General features: G+C 39.4%; 1 protein-coding gene across 1 annotated transcript; it reads left to right on the forward strand.

Moving 5' to 3' along the window:
* The first annotated feature begins 10,529 nt into the window (after window positions 1-10,529).
* On the forward strand, window positions 10,530-18,636 carry LOC115741838 (uncharacterized protein At5g03900, chloroplastic). The gene is made up of 13 exons (XM_030675846.1): window positions 10,530-11,021; window positions 13,882-13,989; window positions 14,077-14,177; window positions 14,285-14,368; window positions 15,145-15,217; window positions 15,310-15,375; window positions 15,878-15,964; window positions 16,523-16,588; window positions 16,757-16,899; window positions 16,972-17,058; window positions 17,150-17,213; window positions 17,357-17,500; window positions 18,131-18,636. Exons 1-13 carry the CDS (start codon window positions 10,626-10,628, stop codon window positions 18,272-18,274), a joined length of 1,563 nt encoding a protein of 520 aa, XP_030531706.1. The 5' UTR covers window positions 10,530-10,625; the 3' UTR covers window positions 18,275-18,636.
* The last annotated feature ends 1,987 nt before the right edge of the window (window positions 18,637-20,623 follow it).

Consider the following 20,623-nt stretch of genomic DNA (forward strand, 5'->3'; position numbering starts at 1 on the left):
ACCCAAGGAACGTGGTCCATCCAGATTGAGAATCAACCAAATTGAGATTTGGGAGCAAAATTGTCTGGAAAGTCCTAAATTTATTTTACAGCGGTTAATTCAGTTCCAAATATTTTAATTATGTCAATTTAGTCTTAAACTTTTTGAATAATTTATCAATTTAGTCTTAAATTTTTTAATTGGCATAATTTAGTCCTAGAGGTCTAGGATGATTTGTGAGTTATCGGGGTTGATAGATTTGACAATGTAATCCTTTCGGCTAATTAACCAAAATAATAGCTTTAGGGCTTAATTGAAAAAAATTGAAAGATTTAGGACTAACTTGATATAATCGAAAGGTTTATATTTAATTAGTAAATCGTCAAAAGATTTAGGATTAAATTGAATTTAACTAAAATGTTTAGGACTGAATTAGCTACTATACAATAGTTTAAGACTTTTTTGGACAATTCCCTGAGATTGGCCGTGTCGGCCGTGCAAGATTGAGAACCAAACAAGTAAGATTCCCATGAGAACAATTCATGATGCAAAGAGGACGTCGGATACCATAGGTCACCTCTCAGTAGGAGGAGTCAGAGATGCTTCTTCTCGGCCAGAAATTTCACCGTGACTACAACGTCTTCGTTGAATAAATAGAATATGCCTTCAACCAACTATACCATGAATCAACCATGACACAAGAACGTCCAATCCTTCCTAGTTCCTACCTTAATGCTTCCGACACCACGTTGACTTCTTTGATATCCAGAGAACTTCCTGCTCTTCTTTGACAAACTTGGGGCGATTCTTGGTTTGGTATCTTTCAGTGAACCATATTGCTCAGCCATCATCGCCTTGGACTGACCCGGATAAGGCATCCCAAAAAAATAGAGAAAAGTAGCAAAAAAAAGAAATCCTAAATCTATTGCAGCGATGTCAATTCAGTCCTAAACCTTTCAATTGAATCAATTTAATACTAAATTTCTTAGGCTCCGCTAATTTAGCGAAAATGAGTACTTTGAAGAATATTTCTCTAAAATGATGGCTTATATTGCTTAATATAATTAGTTTGTGACTTTTTATTATCCTAACAGTTTGCGTCTTAATATTTTTGACCACGATGAAATATTTTCCGGTTCATCTATTTTTGCAGAAGACATAAGCAATCGATTTTAGGAAAATATTTTTCAAATTATTTATTTACGTCAAAAGAAGGGGAGCCTAATATTGTCACGACAGATATAACCTTTCAAATCCTTCTAAACAAGGCACATAGTTTTATAATGATGGGATAAATTTGGCACAAACTTATACTCTCAGAATAATTTTTGGTGCAAATTTATGCCCATCTAATTTTCTGGTCTCTGCGACTTTTCTTGTCCATAAGCATTGCTGAATCGCTTACATGTTGACGGACCCGGCGGACGTTGCCTACTTTTTAATGGATAGAGTAAAATTTTTTTTTTTAACGAATGGATAGAGTATTTAGAACGAATAAAAATGGCATCTTTTTATGGGTCGGATCATCTCTAACAGTCGTCAAAGATCAACAAAATAATACAGCTCCGATGGGATAATCCATCCCTCTTTGTTATCCTAATCAACACCATTTATAGAGTGCAACCAAAATGTATTATGGATTGTACAGCTGTATCATTGTAATTTTGGTAACAGTAGACTAGCATTTCCCGTAGATTAGTTATTTCCTTTTGTCCTTTTGGCTTTCCTTTTCTTGTAAGGCTGTCTTGCCTATTTATCGGTTCTGCAGATGCTAATACAATTCAAGCTTTTATGCTCTAAACTTATTATGGTATCAGAGCATCTTAGTTCTGGGACAAAATTGAATCTCTTTTGAAGTTTTCATAGGATGGCGGACGGGAGTGATTCCGACGAGAACCCGAGAAGGGACACCGTTTTATCGAAGACTATCATGAAGGGAGATGGCTCGACCAAGAGTGCTGAGATTCCAGCGATATATCGGCTCGAGTCGTCGGATGGCTCCGGCAACGTTTTGATCGCTTGTAATCTAAATGGCAACAACTACTTGACATGGTCATGTGGTATACCGATCGTGTTACGAGCAAAATGCAAACCGCCTTTTATCGACGGATCACTTCAAAGCCGGAGGAAGATGAACCGATGCGAGAAAGGTGGGAGATTTGCAACTCCACAATCTTAGCATGGCTGTTCAACACAATGGAGAAGGACCTCCAATCGACGGTCGCTTATGCTATGGACGCGAAAGAACTATGGGACGATCTCAAAGAACGGTATTCGGAAGGAAATCGGACTCGGATTTATCAAATCAAATTCGAAATCTGTATTCTCAAGCGGGATGGGAAGAGCGTGCGGGAATATTATTCCAAATTGAAATTACTGTGGGATGAACTCGAGTTTTATCTTGAGAAACCGAGCTGTTGCTGTGGAGCCAACAACAAGTTCGTGGCACAACGGGAAATGGAGACGATATTTCGGTTTCTCATGGGTCTCACCTCTGAATACAACACAGTACAATCTAACATCCTTAGTATCAAGCCAATGCCGAGCCCGAACAAAGTGTATCAAATGATTGTGCACGAAGAACGTCAAAAACTTGTTGCACGATCTCATGATTCGACACCAGAGGCAGCTGTTTTTTTTGTAAAAGGAGGAGGCGGACTGAATAATGTCGGAAAATAGCAACAGCAGTCATTCGAAGCAAGGCCGGTCTGTGAGCATTGTGGCAAGCTAGGCCACACGAACAGCATTTGTTGGGCCTTGAATGGCTACCCAGCATGGTACACGGCAGAATGGGGCAAAAGAAAGAAGACCATTAGACAGGGCAGAGGGGCCGAACAGAGTCAATGGAAGCGAGGCTGGCCGCGAGTGAAGACTCCAAATCCACAAGGCCCGGATCGAGCGAATGCGGTTTAGACCATTAATAGGTCGCGGGCTGATCGCTTGGAGGCCCCGCTCGATAATCAATTTCAAAAATTGCTGAATCTGCTTGCCTCGAACACAAATGATTCTGATCAACTTGTCGCTAATAATTTTGTGAATTTACAGAATGAATGGATATTAGACACTAGAGCTTCGAGACACATGACGGGAAGTCTCGAGAATTTTTCAGAATCATTGCCAATTGAAGGCGGTGCATCGGTTTATATTCCTAATGGAGGCAAAATACAAGCCACCCGAGTTGGGAAAGTGATGATTGCTAATTCCATTCAGCTTTCTGCAGTGCTTTATGTGCCTACTTTCAATTGCAATCTAATTTCAATTGCACGATTATCAATAGAGATAGATTGCCTTGTAACCTTTTGCTCGAATTTATGTTTAATTCGGGACCGCACTTCGAGGAGGATCCTTGGAGTGGGTGAGCTTCGAGGGGGGGTCTACTACCCGCGGAAAGTGTTGATCGCGCCATTTACATGTCAGGCAATTCTAGAAGAATCCGTGGACATATGGCATCAGAGGCTTGGCCATCCATCCCGCACAATAAAGTTGAATGGTATTAATCTAAATTCGGAGGATAGAGGCAATAAGGAGTGTGATGTGTCTGAGAGCAAAACATACTCGTTCTCCGTTTGATTTGAGCATGAATAAAGCCGATTACCCATTTCACCTGGTACATTGTGACTTGTGGGGGCCGTATAAGATTAAATCCAGTTGTGGTGCCAATTATTTTTTGACGATAGTTGACGATTTCAGTCGAGGTGTATGGTTGTTTCTCTTACGTGAGAAATCTGAAGCACGACGTTTTTTTATCGATTTTTGTGCTCTAATTAAGAATCAATTTAATCGTACGATTAAAGTGATGAGAAGTGATAATGGGTCGGAATTCCTATGAAGGGAGATGCAGAATTTCTTTTCCGCCCAAGGTATTATGCACCAAACATCTTGCACGGAGACACCACAACAAAATGGACGGGTTGAACGGAAACACCGGCATATCCTCAATGTTGCACGGGCACTCATGTTTCGGGCATCACTTCCAACACGTTTTTGGGGTGAATGCGTTTCGACCGCGGTTCATCTCATCAATGTTACGCCAACAAAGTTGCTCGAGAACAAAAGCCCCTACGAGGTACTTTTCGGCAAACCACCTAATTACTCAAATCTTCGAGTTTTTGGTTCATTATGCTATGCTCATGTTCGAAGCAAAGATAAATTTCAAGAAAGATCTCGAAAATGTGTATTCGTTGGCTATCCGCAAGGAAAGAAGGGTTGGCGACTTTATGATTTGAAGACACGGCAATTCTTCGTATCAAGGGATGTTCGTTTTTTCGAAGATACTTTCCCATTTGTCACGGATAGTAATCAACCAGCCGAACCAAAGAAGGGCAGTCCACTATTCTTTGATGGAGTTCCTTCCATCATTCGATACGACGATTCGGATCGAGCTCGAGCTGATACACAACTCAATCGAACTCAGCCGGATCGTAACAAGGCCGAGGGGGAGTTATTGAAAATGTGTATTCGATACGACGATTCAACCGATGGACTTGGATCAACTCAGCCTAGTCCAGAACAAGCAGCGGCCGAACAACAAGTGGGTCGTTACGAGCGGGACGGTGGGGGCAGCCCGGTTGATTCGTAAAGGTCCGACAATCCGAATTTTGTTAGTAATCAGCAACTTGACATGGAAGAGGGAGATCAGACAAAGATTTTTGATAATGTTGGTGCAACAATCCCGGAAAAAGTAGATATGGTGGCACGACGTTTGAATCGGATTAAGAATCCTCCTGGATGTTTTAAGGACTTCAATGTTCACACCGCACGGCATGTAACGCCCCCCTCTCTCTCTTTACCCACTTCATCGAACTCCTCGTGTACGTCCCACCCTATTGAGCACTTCATTGGTTATTCTGGTCTTTCTAATTGTCACATGGCATTTCTAGCTGCCATTGATTCAAACAATGAACCCACATCCTATCGCAAGGCTGCTCAAGATCCGAAGTGGAGAGATGCAATGGCGAAAGAGATCTGCGCTCTCGAATCAAATAAAACTTGGACCATTGAGAAACTTCTGCCCGGGAAACGTCCAATCGGTTGCAAATGGGTGTACAAGGTGAAGCGGCATGCAGATGGGAGTGTTGAACGTTACAAAGCTCGGTTGGTAGCGAAAGGTTTTACACAGGTGGAAGGAGTCGACTATCATGAGACATTTGCTCCGGTGGCTAAGCTCGTGACGGTGAGATGTTTGTTGACAGTTGCCATTGCAAAGGGATGGGAAATACATCATATGGATGTGAATAATGCATTCTTACATGGGGATTTGGATGAAGAGGTTTACATGCGATTACCACCAGGATTCTCATCGACTAATGAAGGCAGTGTGTGTCGGCTCGTAAAGTCATTATATGGGCTCCGTCAAGCTTCGTGGAATTGGTTTTCCAAGTTTGCGGATGCACTTCAACAATATGGTTTTCTCCAATCGGGAGCAGACAATTCTCTTTTCACTTTTACTCATGGTAGCGTATATATCGGAGTGTTAGTTTATGTGGATGATTTGATCATAGTTGGAAATAGTTCCAGCTATTGTACCTCGTTTAAGAGTTATTTGGACAAGTGCTTCCGGATAAAAGATTTGGGACCTCTGAAGTATTTTCTCGGCATTGAAGTTACACGGATGGATTCTGGTCTTTTTCTCAATCAACGGAAGTACGTGCTTGACATTTTGACTAAGTGTGGTATGCTAGGATCACGACCATCGTCATTTCCTATGGAACAGCACCATCGCCTATCGACATGTTCCAGTGATTTACTCTCGGATCCGGCCAAGTATAGACGTCTCGTTGGGAGGCTTATATATTTGACAATAACCAGACCGGAGCTTAGTTATTCTCTTCATATCTTAGCGCAATTCATGCAAGAGCCTCGCCAAGGTCACTGGGATGCCGCCATGAGAGTTCTTCGTTACTTGAAGCAGTCCCCTGCCTGTGGGATCTTTCTACTGCCTCACTCTTTTGAACTTAAAGCTTATTGTGATTCGGATTGGGCTAGCTGCCCATTGACCCGCCGATTGGTTACGAGTTATTTTATCACCTTAGGAGGCTGTCCGGTTTCATGGAAGACTAAGAAGCAAACCACAGTCTCGCGTTCATCGGTAGAAGCAGAGTATCGAGCTATGGCAGCAACGATTAGTGAGATCATATGGCTACGGAGTTTACTTTCTTCTCAGGGGGTGCGGATGGGGCAGCCAACTCGATTATTCTGCGATAATCAAGCTGCCTTACACATTGCAGCCAACCTGGTTTTTCATGAGCGCACGAAGCATATTGAGATCGATTGTCACTTTGTTCGTGAACATCTCGGATCGGGAACAGTAGCTACCTCACATGTGTCTATGCACCTTCAATTAGCTGACATATTTACCAAGGCACTTGGACGAGATCGCTTTTGCTTTCTTCTCTGCAAGTTGGGCATTTGGAATCCTCATGCCCCAACTTGGGGGGGAGTATTATGGATTGTACAGCTGTATCATTGTAATTTTGGTAACAGTAGACTAGCATTTCCCGTAGATTAGTTATTTCCTTTTGTCCTTTTAGCTTTCCTTTTCTTGTAAGGTTGTCTTGCCTATTTATCGGTTCTCGAGATCCTAATACAATTCAAGCTTTTATGCTCTAAACTTATTAAAATGTGATCGGATTAATACTCTATGCCTTAGACATCTACCATTTGAAAATATCTATGGGCGATAGATATCACTTTGTAAATGGACTTTAGGACTCTGAAGTCTCTTAGGCAAATACAAGTCGTGCTTGGCATACTTCTTTAATAGCTTTGAAGAGATTCCATTCCATTCGAAATGCAGGTCCTACCCAACTTTGGGCTTCAGCATTTTGGAAATGCAAACACATTTTTCTCTTCTTCTACTTTGTCCTTGCTAGACTTTCGAAATTCCAGTTTTACCCTCGGTTTTCACCTCGCGTGATGATCGCCCTTGCCGAGGTTGCATGACCTCGGCTTTTGGATGTCGGGGGTCGCCTAAGGTCGTGCGACCTAAGGCAACGGCCACCGGTGCCAAATCTTGTCTGCACTGCGTTTGGCGTTGCAAGTAGATTTTCATTAAAATATAACATATATAATTAAAAGGGTTGATACCAAGAAAAATCTCAAATTCGTACATTTGTGACAAATTTACTTCAAACTATTTTTTCAGCATCAAAAAATCACAAACTGGTACTCTTATGACAAATTTACCCCAAACCGGTACACCTATGATAAATTTACCATTCGTTAGTTTTTGTTAAATCTAACCATTAAATTGCTTAGTTGAATCGCACGTGACGGTTCACGGGTGTACCCGTTTGGAATTTTTACCCTATGTTTGTCACATGTGTATCAATTTGGGTTTTTGTGGTAAAAAAAATTAATTTAGAGTAAATTTATCACGGATGCACCAATGTAGGATTTTTGGGAGTCAAAAATATAGTTTGAGGTAAATTTATCATAGGTATACTAGTTTGAGGTTTTTCGTGGTCAAAAAAATAGTTTGGGGTAAATTTATCACATGTGTACCAGTTTGGAGTTTTTCGTGATTTTAACCATAATTAAAATTTTTTACAAGTCTAGTTTCTTTCAAATAGCATTTAAACCGAAGCCGATTCACAAAACAATCCTTAATTAAACTTTACCAAAACTATTTGCATATCCGAAAAATACTTTAACTTAGACTTCGTTTGTTTTACGAAAACTATTACATTTTTGGAATATATTTTCTTGAAAAATAGGAATATTTTTTATATGTAGTTGAAACTTGAAAAAGAACTGGAAAATATTTTTCCGTCCTTTGGAAGAAATATTTGATTTGATTTTCCTAGATATACATACACTATTCGGGCACAAGTGAGTTGCGCATGGGCAATCGGCACTAGAATCTGCAATCCAACCTCGGTGGACACCAACTCGAGCGTCGGAGACTTGGTCATGGGCAATGGGTCCCAAGCAAGAGCATAGGTATCGGTCTTAGGTCAATAGTGGCCGGGCCTAACGCCCACGTGCCCGTGCCCAAATTCTTGACACCCAAGCCTCGGTCCGCAAAAATTGAGTGCGAGACCTCGGTACCCGGGTTCATAGAGGTTGGGTTGAGGACTTGTGCTCTAGCTCGGGTTCTCAATACTCGAGCCTTGGTGCTTCGAGATTGGGCTCTGGATGCTAGTGCCCATGCCATGATCCACAGAGGCCGGGCTCGGGTACATCGAGGCGGGAGATGAGACCCCTACGGATCCGGGCCTCGGCCTTGATGGTCCCCGGTTAAAGAGATTCGGGCTCGATCACGGGGTTCTTAAGCTCGGGTTTGATGGTCCCAACGATCGGCGTTGGTGTCTTGAGCTTCATCCTTGATGAACCTAGGCTCAAGTTCTAGCGATTTGGGCACATGCACTAGGAACCCAAGCGTGAGCACTGGGGACTCGAGCTCGACCATTAGAGACCCGTACAAGGGCATCGAGGTCTCAAGCCTCGGTCTAGATGGGTTCGGGCTTGGGGGATCCGGGCCCGACCTCAATAAACCCGGATGCGGGTGCTGGCGCTAGGTCTCGAGACTCAACCTTGGGGACTTGGCTCGAGTGTGGACATTTGGGCATGGGCACTGGGGACTAAGCCTTAGCACTAGGGACCTAAGCCCAAGCATCAGAGACCCAAGCAAGGGCTTCTTTTACCCAAGTCCGGATGATGGGGACCGGACATGGGTACCAAGGTCCTGTGCTCGGCCCCTTTGGACCTAGGCATGGGAGGGCGTCGGGACCTCAAGGTCTAGGACCCAATTGTTGGGGACCCGTGAACGAGCATTAAGGTTTTCATGCCCAAGCACATAGTTTATAGTCCAAACATCAATGTCTAGTCATGTTTTGAAAGATAATTTTAGATTTTTTAAGAAAGAAATCATTTTTCTGAATTTAATTATAAATGTTTCGTTGAATCATTTTTATAAGTGATCCAAACGTCGAAAAATGAGGATTTGAAAATTATTTTCCTAAGTCATTCGCATTTTTAAACGACTTCCACAAAAAACCAATCAAATACAACCAAAGTTCACCCTGCATGCTATATGCCTTCTTTATGTTCACAACTTATGGTAAAATTATCAATATAGGAGTGTTTGACTACTATTCTGATCCAAAACATTAATTTTGTTCAAAATCGATTTTTTTTTAAAATTTTGTTCTCTGGGCGAGTTGTTTGAGAATCAGAAAGCGTTTGGTAATCGCACAAAATTTCTATTCCCGTGAACAATTTCTCTTCTCCATTTTTTTCATTTAAGTCAAATAGTTATGTCTTGCCACTATAAAGTCAATCTATGTAGCATCACTCATAAAATGTATACAGATCATGTATAATCCATAATTAGTCTATTGATGTTGTGAAGCATGAATACATATGCAAGATCCTTAAGTAAGAACATAATAAGCTCAATAGGCAATTTGTACTTAAATTAGCATGTGAAAGAAGTTTGAATAACCTCTAGATCTATGATGGTGCTAATTATATAGGGATGAATTGAACATAAGCTCAATGATACTGCTCCCGCGAAGTTTGCACTTTAATTGCTTGTTACGATAAACATAAATATAACAAAGTATTTAAAAAACAAGATTACAAAAATCGGATTTGACCCATTTTCATGCAGTACAAATCCAACGACTCATATCCAACCCCACTTATGTTACCTAAATACTTCTATAGTTAATCAAATAATGAAATATATGTCTCTTATAATTTGTTAAGAAAAATAATATTCCTAAACACTTTCATGCATTAGAAATATAGTGAAAAATTTTAAATAATATTTTTAATTTTTTAAAAATGTATATATACATTTTTATTTTTAAAAAAATCATTTGGATGTAAATGAGTTGAATTACTTATCCTTGGGGTTATAGTTTTCCTTGCAATGGCTCGGCACGAGGCGATTATTATTTTAAAAAAAGTATTTTTTATTTCACTTTATTATCTAATTTCTTTTCCTTTTTCTCTAGCAATAGGAGATAGCGACCGGTGACGGCGGTGGGCGGTGGTGGTGGGGGTGTCTGGTCAAGCAATGAGATCGACGGACAAGCGAGGGGAGCCGGGTGGTCGAGCATTCTTCCTTGAGGTTTTGTTCTTTTTTTCTTTTGGGTCAATGGAACAAAGTGAGAGTCTTTCCCTGAGTATTCTCATTTTGTTAGTTTTGTTTCTCAAGAGTGATTCTAAGATAAAGAATCAATTTTTTTTATTTTTATTTCTTCTCCAAATTTATTATCGAGAATAGAATAAGAGAATTTGAGAATCAAAATCATTTGTATTACCAAATAAATTTCCCATCTTTTTTTTTTCTCGGAGAATAGAATAGAGAATTACAATCGTTATCAAGCATGCCATATTGTATATCTTTTTTCTTTTGTCTCCCTTCAAATCAAAGCCTTTTTTTTTTTTTTTTAATTTTTTTAATTTTTTGGGATATTTGGGGAGCCACTGTGAATAGTGTAAGGACAAAAAGGTAATTACGCAAGCTCCATCCTCTTCCTTCGTATCCCCACAGCTTAGATATTCCAAGACACAAACAGACCTCCATTAAAATGGAAAAATCTCAGAACCTCCGTTCCTGAGCCACTCGAACCAGCATCCAAAGCCTGAAACTCCATGAACGGGAAAGACTCCCATCAATTCAAACCCTCTCCACAATGAAATCGATGGGCTTCATCTCCACTTGCTTCACTCTGCCCCCCAGTTCTCGCTTCCCCTCGAGCTCGGTCTCGCTCAGGCCACCGCCTGCTTGCTTTCCCAGAAGGACGCAGACCTCGGCTTTCCCGGGAATTTCTTTCGGAGCTCGGGAGTTCAGGGTTTCGCCGGCTCCGGCGGTGAGGGCGGCCGTCGACGTGACCACGGCCATTCGGCCCGGAGGCGCCGTCGAGAGCGACAAGTTGCCGTCCGACGTGAGGAAGAGAGCGATGGAGGCCGTGGATACGTGCGGCGGGAGAGTCACGATCGGCGACGTCGCGAGTGGGGCCGGGCTCAAGTTGAACGAGGCTCAGCGAGCGTTGCAGGCACTTGCTGCCGACACCGATGGCTTCTTGGAGGTAGTTTCAGTTATACTCTTATTGCCAAGCACCTTTTCTTGAATGGCATTTGGTGTGCTGAGTGCCATGCCGTCTGTTAAGCCTGACAAAACTTGATGAGCAGTGTACTTGTGGAAAGTTAACATTTTCAAGCTAATGATTGTAAGTGAAAGTCGAATTACAAGATGATGGGTTTGGAACGTGGTTTGAGCTGTTCATGATGGTCGACCTGATCCAACCCCTTAGATCAATCAAAACAAGAAATGGTGGCAGCTTGAATTACCTAAAATTGCAGAAAGCTTTACCATAATTGTGGGAATGTAAAGAGAATTTTGGCTGTTAAAAAGGATGGAAGGACCCCTTCTGAATTCATCTTTTTTTTTTTTTTTATGACCGAGGTTCCGCGCGGCCGGCGAATTCTGAATTCATCTTTTAATGTCTAGTAAATCGGAGATGGATGGCGGGTTGTACTTCATATGAGTTTTTCATCATCCGAAATGCGCTCTTGAGCCTTGAGATCATGCAGGGTACATAGTGGGTAAACAACAGTTTAGTTGCAGGCTTTCTACCAATTCTATATGATGTCTTTGGTCTATTACAATGAATCAATGGCATATCCATATCACAAACACGTGGTTGGGAGTGTGATCAAGAAATGTGAGCATTCACTATGCCATCGAATTTCACATGCCAATTTCTTTGGCTTCAACTCAATCACTTTTTCTTGTATGTACTCATCTATTTCGATCTAGAACTTGATACTTCTCCATAACACTCCCTGGTCTCTTGCTACCTGTTATGTGGCTTTTGAGTTCTAAATTCACAAAGGCATGTAGCGAGGAAACCAGTGCTGAAAACTTGCACAAACACTAGTATTAGTAGAGTTTGATGATACCTTCTTTGGCTCGCTACACTTGCCAGTAATGTGAACTAGCTTGCAAAAGATACAATATTCATCTTCATCGTGTCCTTTTTCCCCTTGGTATTCTTGGTCATCCTACAATGAGCGAACTTGATCTTCTTTTCTTGTGTATTGTGTTGGGCAATAGTTTGTTCTTAACATCTCTTTGTATTATCCAATAACGGCATTTATGACCCGTTTGTACGGTGAAAAGCTAAAATGTGATAACTGCAAAATTTAGCACTTCAAGGTTCAGTGCATCTTTAAGGAGCATGATCCATTGGAAACATGAAATTATACTGTGGTTGGTTTGAAGAAGGGAATTTGCTCAAAATCACAAACATAGGTTCCTTGGACATGGAAAACCAAGGATGCTGCAGCTGGAGTATATTGATAGTTATTTTCAGGATGGTCTTATTTATGTACTTGAGCGTGCAATACTTTATAGCTCGTCCACTTTCAATTGCCCCTGAAGAGAAGTTTTGCGCATGTTGGAAAAAAAAAAATCTTTAGGTAGCTGACAAATTGATCATCCGGTTTAACACTCGTAAAAACCTCTCCAGTCTTAATGTAATGGAGCATCGAGAAAGTTGGAAAAATAAATGAGTTAATGTGAACTGACTATATTCTCGCTAATCTATAGTATATCCAGGATTGTGTATGTTCTCTTCCGCATTTAAAGGTTAATGCTACACCAATCAATCGAATTATTACCTCCAATGATTTGGCTCTCTTCTTGATTGAGTAAGAAAGACTTGGCTTAGAAAAACCTTGATGACAAGCATTTATTGTTGAAACTGGTGCACAAAGACTTCGGGCTATAAGAGCTAGAGGATTAGAAGTGGAAGAAAGAAGTCAATTTGATTGGAAGGAAAGAGAACAAGTTTGTACCAAGAGTTTCTCGGGGAAAAAGGACAAATGAGATACTTGCTAGAATAGTGGCCAGTAAGGTTTCTTTCCTTCGGGCATGATGAACCGAAGAATATATTGTCTAACTGCACTACCTCTTGTAGCATATATGTTTCTAGTACTTTTTTGCTCATTGAATCTCGTCTTTCATAGACTGTAGACTCATGAGTTGCAGCATGTGACTAGAAACTGAGGAGAGTTCATTGAGCACCTCAAATTCTAGCTTGAAAATGAAGCTCAATCACAGCAAATTTTAATTTTCTAAGAGAAGGACGTGATTTGGTTGTACATTTCTGTCTAAGGTGGTTGTTGATCCCTGACTAAACCTATATCTATAGGTTCATTTGTCATTGTGTAAGATATTCATGTTTTCGTAGACTGATAAGTTTATGGTTGGAAAGTGTTACCTAGTAACCTAGCACATACTTTTGTATTGTTTCACGTGAAATTACGATTTATGATGCTGATGGTCTATGCTTAGAAAATGCAAACATCTGTTATTTGTAGAGGAGAAGAGATATATGATTGGTTGTCCCAGAGAAACAAGTGCCTTATCTGTTTGAACATGTGCAAAGATGAGATAATTTAAGTATGACATTGAATGAATGGGTGGGCTTCAACATAATAATGCTGGGAAGCTCAAACATGATGTTATGTTGGTTAAAGCCTAGATGAGGCCAGTGAGTCGAATTTTTTGAGTCTTAGTAAAGTCATTCAGTTTCTTTGGATTGTTTTGCTTTAATTATAATTGACGAGACATACATACAGTATAATGGAATGCAGTACATTTGCCAGATAAAAGTCCAGTTTATGTACTGTAGGGAATTGATGGTGCTCTCTGAGCAAATGGAAGATTCGTTGTCTACAAAAGGCCTTGAGTTGAGAGAAAATAGTGGAAATTGAAATTATTGACATTCTAATTGATTCTAGAAGTTCTTACTTGAATAAACAGCACAGATGAGTTTTTCGGAGATACATGGAACCCTTATTATCTTTAAGCAATTATGTTTTTATTTGGCTTTTTGAAGTTCCTTCTTGAGTAATATTGTTTCTTCAAGGTTGCTTCAACAGGTTTCAGATGAAGGCGATGTCTTGTATGTATTTCCGAAGGATTATCGTGCAAAACTTGCAACCAAGTCATTGAGGATAAAAATTGAACCTTGGCTTGATAAGGCAAAGGTACTGATTTTTGTCTTTTTCGTATCCAAGCATTCTCTCGGGAAACTCTGTTGATGCCTGCTCAGCTTGAAATTTGTCTTGTAACAGGCTGCTGCTGAGTATATAGTGAGAGTTTCTTTTGGGACAGCCCTAATTGCTTCAATAGTTATTGTCTATACTACCATTATTGCTTTAATCTCAAGCAGAAGGTACCTTTCTGTGGTGATGTTTGACTTGCTATTCGTTTTTCATTTGTTTCTATAATTGGAATTGCAAATAAATTCATAAGATTGTGCATTTGAATTTTACCTGACAGTGAGGAAGATAACCGAGGAAGACGTGGAGGCAGATCATATGACTCTGGATTTACATTTTACTTGAGTCCAACTGATTTATTTTGGTATGTGGGTTGCTTTTTCTTATTGGTAGACTGTGCCACTTTTTTAGGTTGTCGATGGAGCTTGAAGTGTGGTTCTTCTTTGCTGATTTATTTTGCTTTCTATTATTTTTAATTTTTTCGGCTGGACACCATATGGTTTTGTTTAATTTGAAAAAACGAGTCAGATTTTGCAATATATCAAAAAATTTTGTGATTGACCTTCTTCGTTTTATCTAAGTAATCCATAGATAAGGAACCGAGTGTGCAAGTGCTCCTTTCGGCTGTCCAGATTATATGGTTGTATACAAGTTCATGTCCCCAATCCTACTAGTTCCATTACTCAATGCGTAGATCTATGTTCTCTTTTCTCTATGAGATGCGATCCCTTGTATACTCTGAAGGAAAATAGTCCGTATATGCAGAATTTCTTTTTCAACAGTTGGATTCATTTTATTTATTAGTTGCTGTTGTTGTATTATGCATGAGATGCATGGTTATATTTGTTTGATAAATAAGTTGTAGTTCTTGCACTATGTGTAGCATCTCCTCGAGTAAGGTCTGATATCTTTTGGGATAAGACGCTTTCTGCAGCTTAAAATTCCTGCTTAGATGTTTGGATGATGCAGGCACCTCATGTTTCTTAATTGAAAATTGGCATAAAAAATTGCACAACTTCATACTCAGATCAAGTTAGCATAACCTTGGAATGTGCATAAGAGGACATCCTCTTGAGGTCGACATAACTATTACAGCTATTCGAAACTTCAAATGATGTGTCTCATATTTGATTTTGGAAGGTATTGGGATCCATATTACTATAGGAGACGACGGGTACAAGCAGATGACGGCAGAATGAACTTCATTGAATCTGTATGTCACGATCAATCATCTTAATTTTTCTTGTCTGTTCCTACTTTCAGGAGGAAAAGTGAGAGATCGCTTTTTTAATTGATCTGCTGCAGGTTTTCTCTTTTGTATTTGGCGATGGTGATCCAAATCGGGGAATTGAAGAAGAAAGGTGGAAGTTGGTAATATTTGAGCACTGAGTTCAGTGGTCCGTCGCTGTTATCATTAATTTAAATTGATATTATTGTCTTCTTCTTTACTTGTTAAACTTGCATAAGAGATAACTAATATCTGGAAGTAAAGTAGTAAGCCATTTGAATTGCCAAGGACGTTATTGGAGTGCAACTTGTTAACTCAGGAACTCAACGATTGAAAGGTCCAAACGACCTAGCTCCTTACCATGTTTACCTTTAGAGATTATTTTTGCCTTGTGTATTATATATGCTTTTAATTGTGTAACTATATGCATCTATCAAGTACTCTCCATGTTCTTCCAAAAGAAAGAAAATCTTTTACAATGCATCAATGCTAAACAATGTAGGCTATCAATATTTAGAAGGGAAACCTTGAAACTTGATGGACTATCTGATTCCCTAGACCGTGAATCAAATAGCTGGAAGTTTACGCATTTAGCCATTTTGCTGTGAACCCTGTATGTAGTATTACTTTTGAATGTTTCTGCAGATTGGTCAATATATTTCATCTAATGGTGGTGTTGTTGCGGCTGAAGAACTTGCTCCTTATCTCGATGTAGAAAAGACAACAGATATGGTATGCCTAATAATATAGTAGCTGGGTTATGGTGCCTCTTCGTATGTCTGATTCTTATGTCCAGATAGACGTATCCTATGTCATGGCTCGGTTGTTGTTGAATAAGCCTTTTAGGGATGCCTTCTCTATACTTCATCATTTTGATCTTACAAGAAGAGAAATGATAGATAAAAGAAGTTCCACGTGCAAAATTGAGCTCGGTAGACAATGCTTAGGACAATCTTCTCCATTTTATGTTGGTGATATGCATATCCTGATGAATTGGTTGGTTCATTTACTTGAGTATGTTATCTCCTTAAGTTTGTTTCTTTGACTGATCTTTGTATGAGATCGTCTGATTTCGAAATAAATGTAATGATGCATCCTCATATGGAGTTCTGAGTCCTATTTTGAGAGAACAAATTATTTTTCAAATTTAAATGTTTTGTAGATCCTAAATGAGTTTTGTTGTATATCATTAGGACTGGCCTTTAGGAGTTTAATGGGTCTATTTGTGTTCTATGACGATTGTCATTAAAGGTTTATGTATTGATTGAGTTCCCTCCAATCTGTTTCCAGAGTGATGAATCATACATTCTACCTGTACTTTTGCGTTTCGATGGGCAGCCAGAAATCGATGAAGAGGTATTGTTAAATGCCCATTAAACTCTCAATATATGGGATATTTCCTTGTAAAACTACATGTTACTTTGCCAGATTGTACACATTGATATCTGAATGCGTGGGACTCTTTTCCAAGCCGAATTTCATGCATCCTACATTGAAAGATTCTTCTGGCTGCTTGTGATGTAGGGAAACATTCTGTATAGATTTCCATCTCTGCAGCGCACAGCTTCTTCCCAGCGAACTGGAAGGAAAGAATATGTGGGTAGAAAATGGACTGATTGGGTTGGTGGAGTAGAAAAGTTCTTCAAAGAAAGGAATTGGCAGTTTAGGTAGCATTTTCTGTGTCATCTTTAATTTGTAAAGAAATTTACAGGTAGACCTAATGTTGGCTCACTCTGCAGTAAAACTAGTGCATCGGAGAGAGCAATGGTTGTTGGATTGGGTGGGCTTAATCTTTTTGGTGTGATCATTCTTGGAACGATGTTAAAGTATGTTGCTATCACAATTGACTTATCATCTCTCTCTCTCTCTCTCTCTCTCTCTCTCTCTCTCTCTGACTTAGTTTTTTGGTTATGAAAGGGATTACAATGCTCTGCCAAGTGGATTCATTAAGTTTGTTGCTGACATATTTCCCTTTCTTCAGGTACAGTTAACTGTTTGATTCTCCTTAGTTTCTTTTACTTGTTTTACCTTTTAAATCACTACAATTAGTAAATTTTCCTCTCAACGTAAATGATCAAGACTTGACTATATATTCATTGCGTTATGACTTCAAAATATCTGCAGATATATGCTGGTTCTTTTTTCGCAATTCCCGTGATCCGTTGGTTGCTCGTGCGCAAGAGGAATGCTGAAATTGAGAGAAGAAACCAAACCAGGCTGAAGTGTGCTCAAGCACTTGAATTGCCTGATATATCATTGAGACGGAAGGTAAAAAACATCGTCATTGTGCTCTGTCCAGCAGTTATTGTTCTTTTTCTGGAAAAAAGTAACTATTCCTTTAGTCAATGATCTCCCATAGTCCTAACATAGTTTCTGTTTTTGAGTAGATTCTTGGTATGGTATTTTTGGTTTGAATTTGTAAATTTTGTGTACCTAACCTTCTCTGATCCTCTATAAGCAGTAGCTTTTGCATTTGCTTTTCTTTTGTCTGCTTAACATGTGATGAACACGAGTAATGTTGCTATATAAGTGATTCCTAGTCGAGTGATAGCTCGAATACTCTGGAAAACTTTTCCTTACAAAATTCAAGATTCGAACGTTAAGATGAAAATGGGAAACAATTCCCACATGCACAGAGGTTACTTTAAAATGAGATGGAAATCAATTCTCTTGATATTTCCAAGCAGCCGGGTTGGTTCCCTTTGCTGTGCTAATGTTTGTGAGTCCCAGCTCATTATCAACGGAGGCATAGTCTATCATGACCTCCTAGAAAGGGAGACATTCATCCCATAACTGCAGCAATATGATAGGGCTTTGGGCTTAGAATACTTGATGTACAGAGGAATTTGCTGTCTTAAAGTCAGGTTTAGCTAATGTTTAGCTTCTGTACTTTTGTAGCTTTTAAGTGCTCGGGACATGGCGCAAAGAACATTCATTGGACAAGATCGGATTGTCTATAGCACTGACAAGGACTTTATCGAGCAAGACTATGAGGCCCATGACTGGGAAAGGAGGTTTCGAGAGATTGAGAAGTCGGAGTAAAGACAGATTCAGTACTTTGTTCATCATGCACAGAAGGTCAACACTTGATTGATACAGAGGAGAGCCGACGAATGCATGTCGTGGTTGTCAGGAATTTTGAGTAATGGCTTGCATTCTCCGTATAGGAAACGCCCACCTACACGATTTAGTTTTTGTACTTATGGTATATCACTTAGCAATCTTGGGCCAATGTTGGCTCCTGGATGGCTGCTCACATAGTGACCTGCCAATTGCCAGTGGGGTGGTCTGTATCTTGATGATAAAATTAAATGGTAGTCTAGGCCTCAGTAAGTTAGCAGTAACTGCACTAAAACTCTTAGATTTTTTTTTAAATTTTATAAAAGTGCTATCAAATTCTAAAACTTTAAGAATGTGCAATTAAGCACTTTTGTTAATTTCATCTAAGTCGAGTAACCAAAAAATCTTTTGTGGCTTTTTAAATATTTTTGAGGTTTTTATTTTATTTTATTTTATGCTGAGGGAGAGAGAACTTTTCTTGATGATCCCTGTATTGCATTATATTCATGAATTCCTGAGGACTTATCGTTGAAATCGATCTAAAAGGAATTAAATAAGCAATCATTGATGAGAATGGGAATGAAAAGATGGGAGAAAAGCTTTATAATTTAAAGTGAATAGTGTGGGAGCTTATTCCATGTCTTGAGGATCATCCTGTCATCGAACTATATGGTAATGCTATTTGCGACAAAGCCAGGTACTAGCTAAAGGATATTTCTTGGGAGGAAGATAATGATTACACTGAGATTTATGCTGTTGGTGCTATACTGTAAGCAATTACATTGTTGCGGGCTTATGCATACTATTGTGATTTCAAGTTGTATTAAATGGATGTGGAAAATGTTTGGAATGGTGAAATGAAAAAGAAATTGTTTGTAGAACAGTCGCCGGGATTTAAAGATTCTGGCGAGACTAATTGTGTTTATCTCAAAAAAGCTTTCTACGGTATGAAAAAGTACTCTCTCTTTGAAAAATGTTTTAAATAGGAAAAGTTGATACAATGCTATTTATGTAAAATAACGATGATATTCTGCTAATTCAAATATATGCTTATGTGTCCTCTTTGGATCTACTAATAAGCTATTGTGCAAGGAATTTGCTAATATAATGCAAAGCGAGTTTGAAATGAGTTTGGTGAAAAAATTAAACTTTTTCCTTAGACTATAAGTCAAGCAAACCAAGGCCTATACTTTTATACAATCACACTTAACTGTTGTGAAATGAGTGATCAACTATGTTGGGTCATATCCAAAGTGAGGTCTGTGGTATCATAAGCACTCAGTTTTTATGTTGTTGTGATACTTAGATGCTAACTTTGCACTTGCAGGGAGTAAAATCGATAAAAAGAGAACCTCTAGTAATAAAATTCAGCTGTTCTTTCAATTGTGGAAGCTGAGTACGTAGCTTTGGACAGCTGGTATGCTCAACTTCAGTGGATGAAATAACAATAGAGCGACTTCGGTGAGGAAAAATTGAACATGCACATTATATGCGATAATACAAACGCGACTAATTTGACTTATGATCTAGTCATGCATCCAAGGGCCAAGCATAATGAAATTTATTATGATTTCACATTTGAATGACGGCGATATATGCAATTTTTGTGAATTCAAGGCATCAACCTTTAAGCCCTAATCATGGAAGAAAGAGTTGACATCTGGTGTCTCAGTTCAGTTCATTGGTGATGCATTGGAAGCATTTGGCACCACCCTGCTTGCACACAAAGAACTTGGATCAATTAGCCAAGGAGCTCCCTCAGGGCCTCACCCCACTGAAGAAGACTAATGCAAGTCTACCCACTATGATGGAAAGAGCAAGAGCTTATGGTAAGGTCCCGCTGTTGAGCGACGCTGGGAGTGGTGTACCCACAAAACGCAAAGCTTTAGGCTGAGATGAAGGAGCTAATGGCCTTTGTCGATTGGAATAGCTGCTAATGTCAACTCTCTCTCAGGAGATATTTGCTGAAAATCGAGCAGCACATCCAATCCTTAAGCTGTTCCAATCGTCTCGGCCAATTTCCTTGATCCTTCTGTTGCTAATGTGAAAATATTAGAGAAGAGAAAGCAAAGAAGAAAAAGGAAATACGAGGTAGTATATTACTTTCACTCCTACAAACTGTATGGATACAATTATATTTATAATATAGAAGTCTAGCAAATTAAAGAAAGAATACATGAAAAGGAAAAGAGTGATTTCCTCATTCACAATATTCTAATTCTTAAAATAAAGACATTCACATAGAAGGTGAATCGATCAAGACGAGCAATATATCAATTTGGAGATATCGGAGGTGGATTTTTGGAATGAAATGATTTGATGGGGCTGCAG

This window comes from Rhodamnia argentea, chromosome 7, assembly GCF_020921035.1.
Source record: "Rhodamnia argentea isolate NSW1041297 chromosome 7, ASM2092103v1, whole genome shotgun sequence".
NCBI lineage: Eukaryota > Viridiplantae > Streptophyta > Magnoliopsida > Myrtales > Myrtaceae > Rhodamnia > Rhodamnia argentea.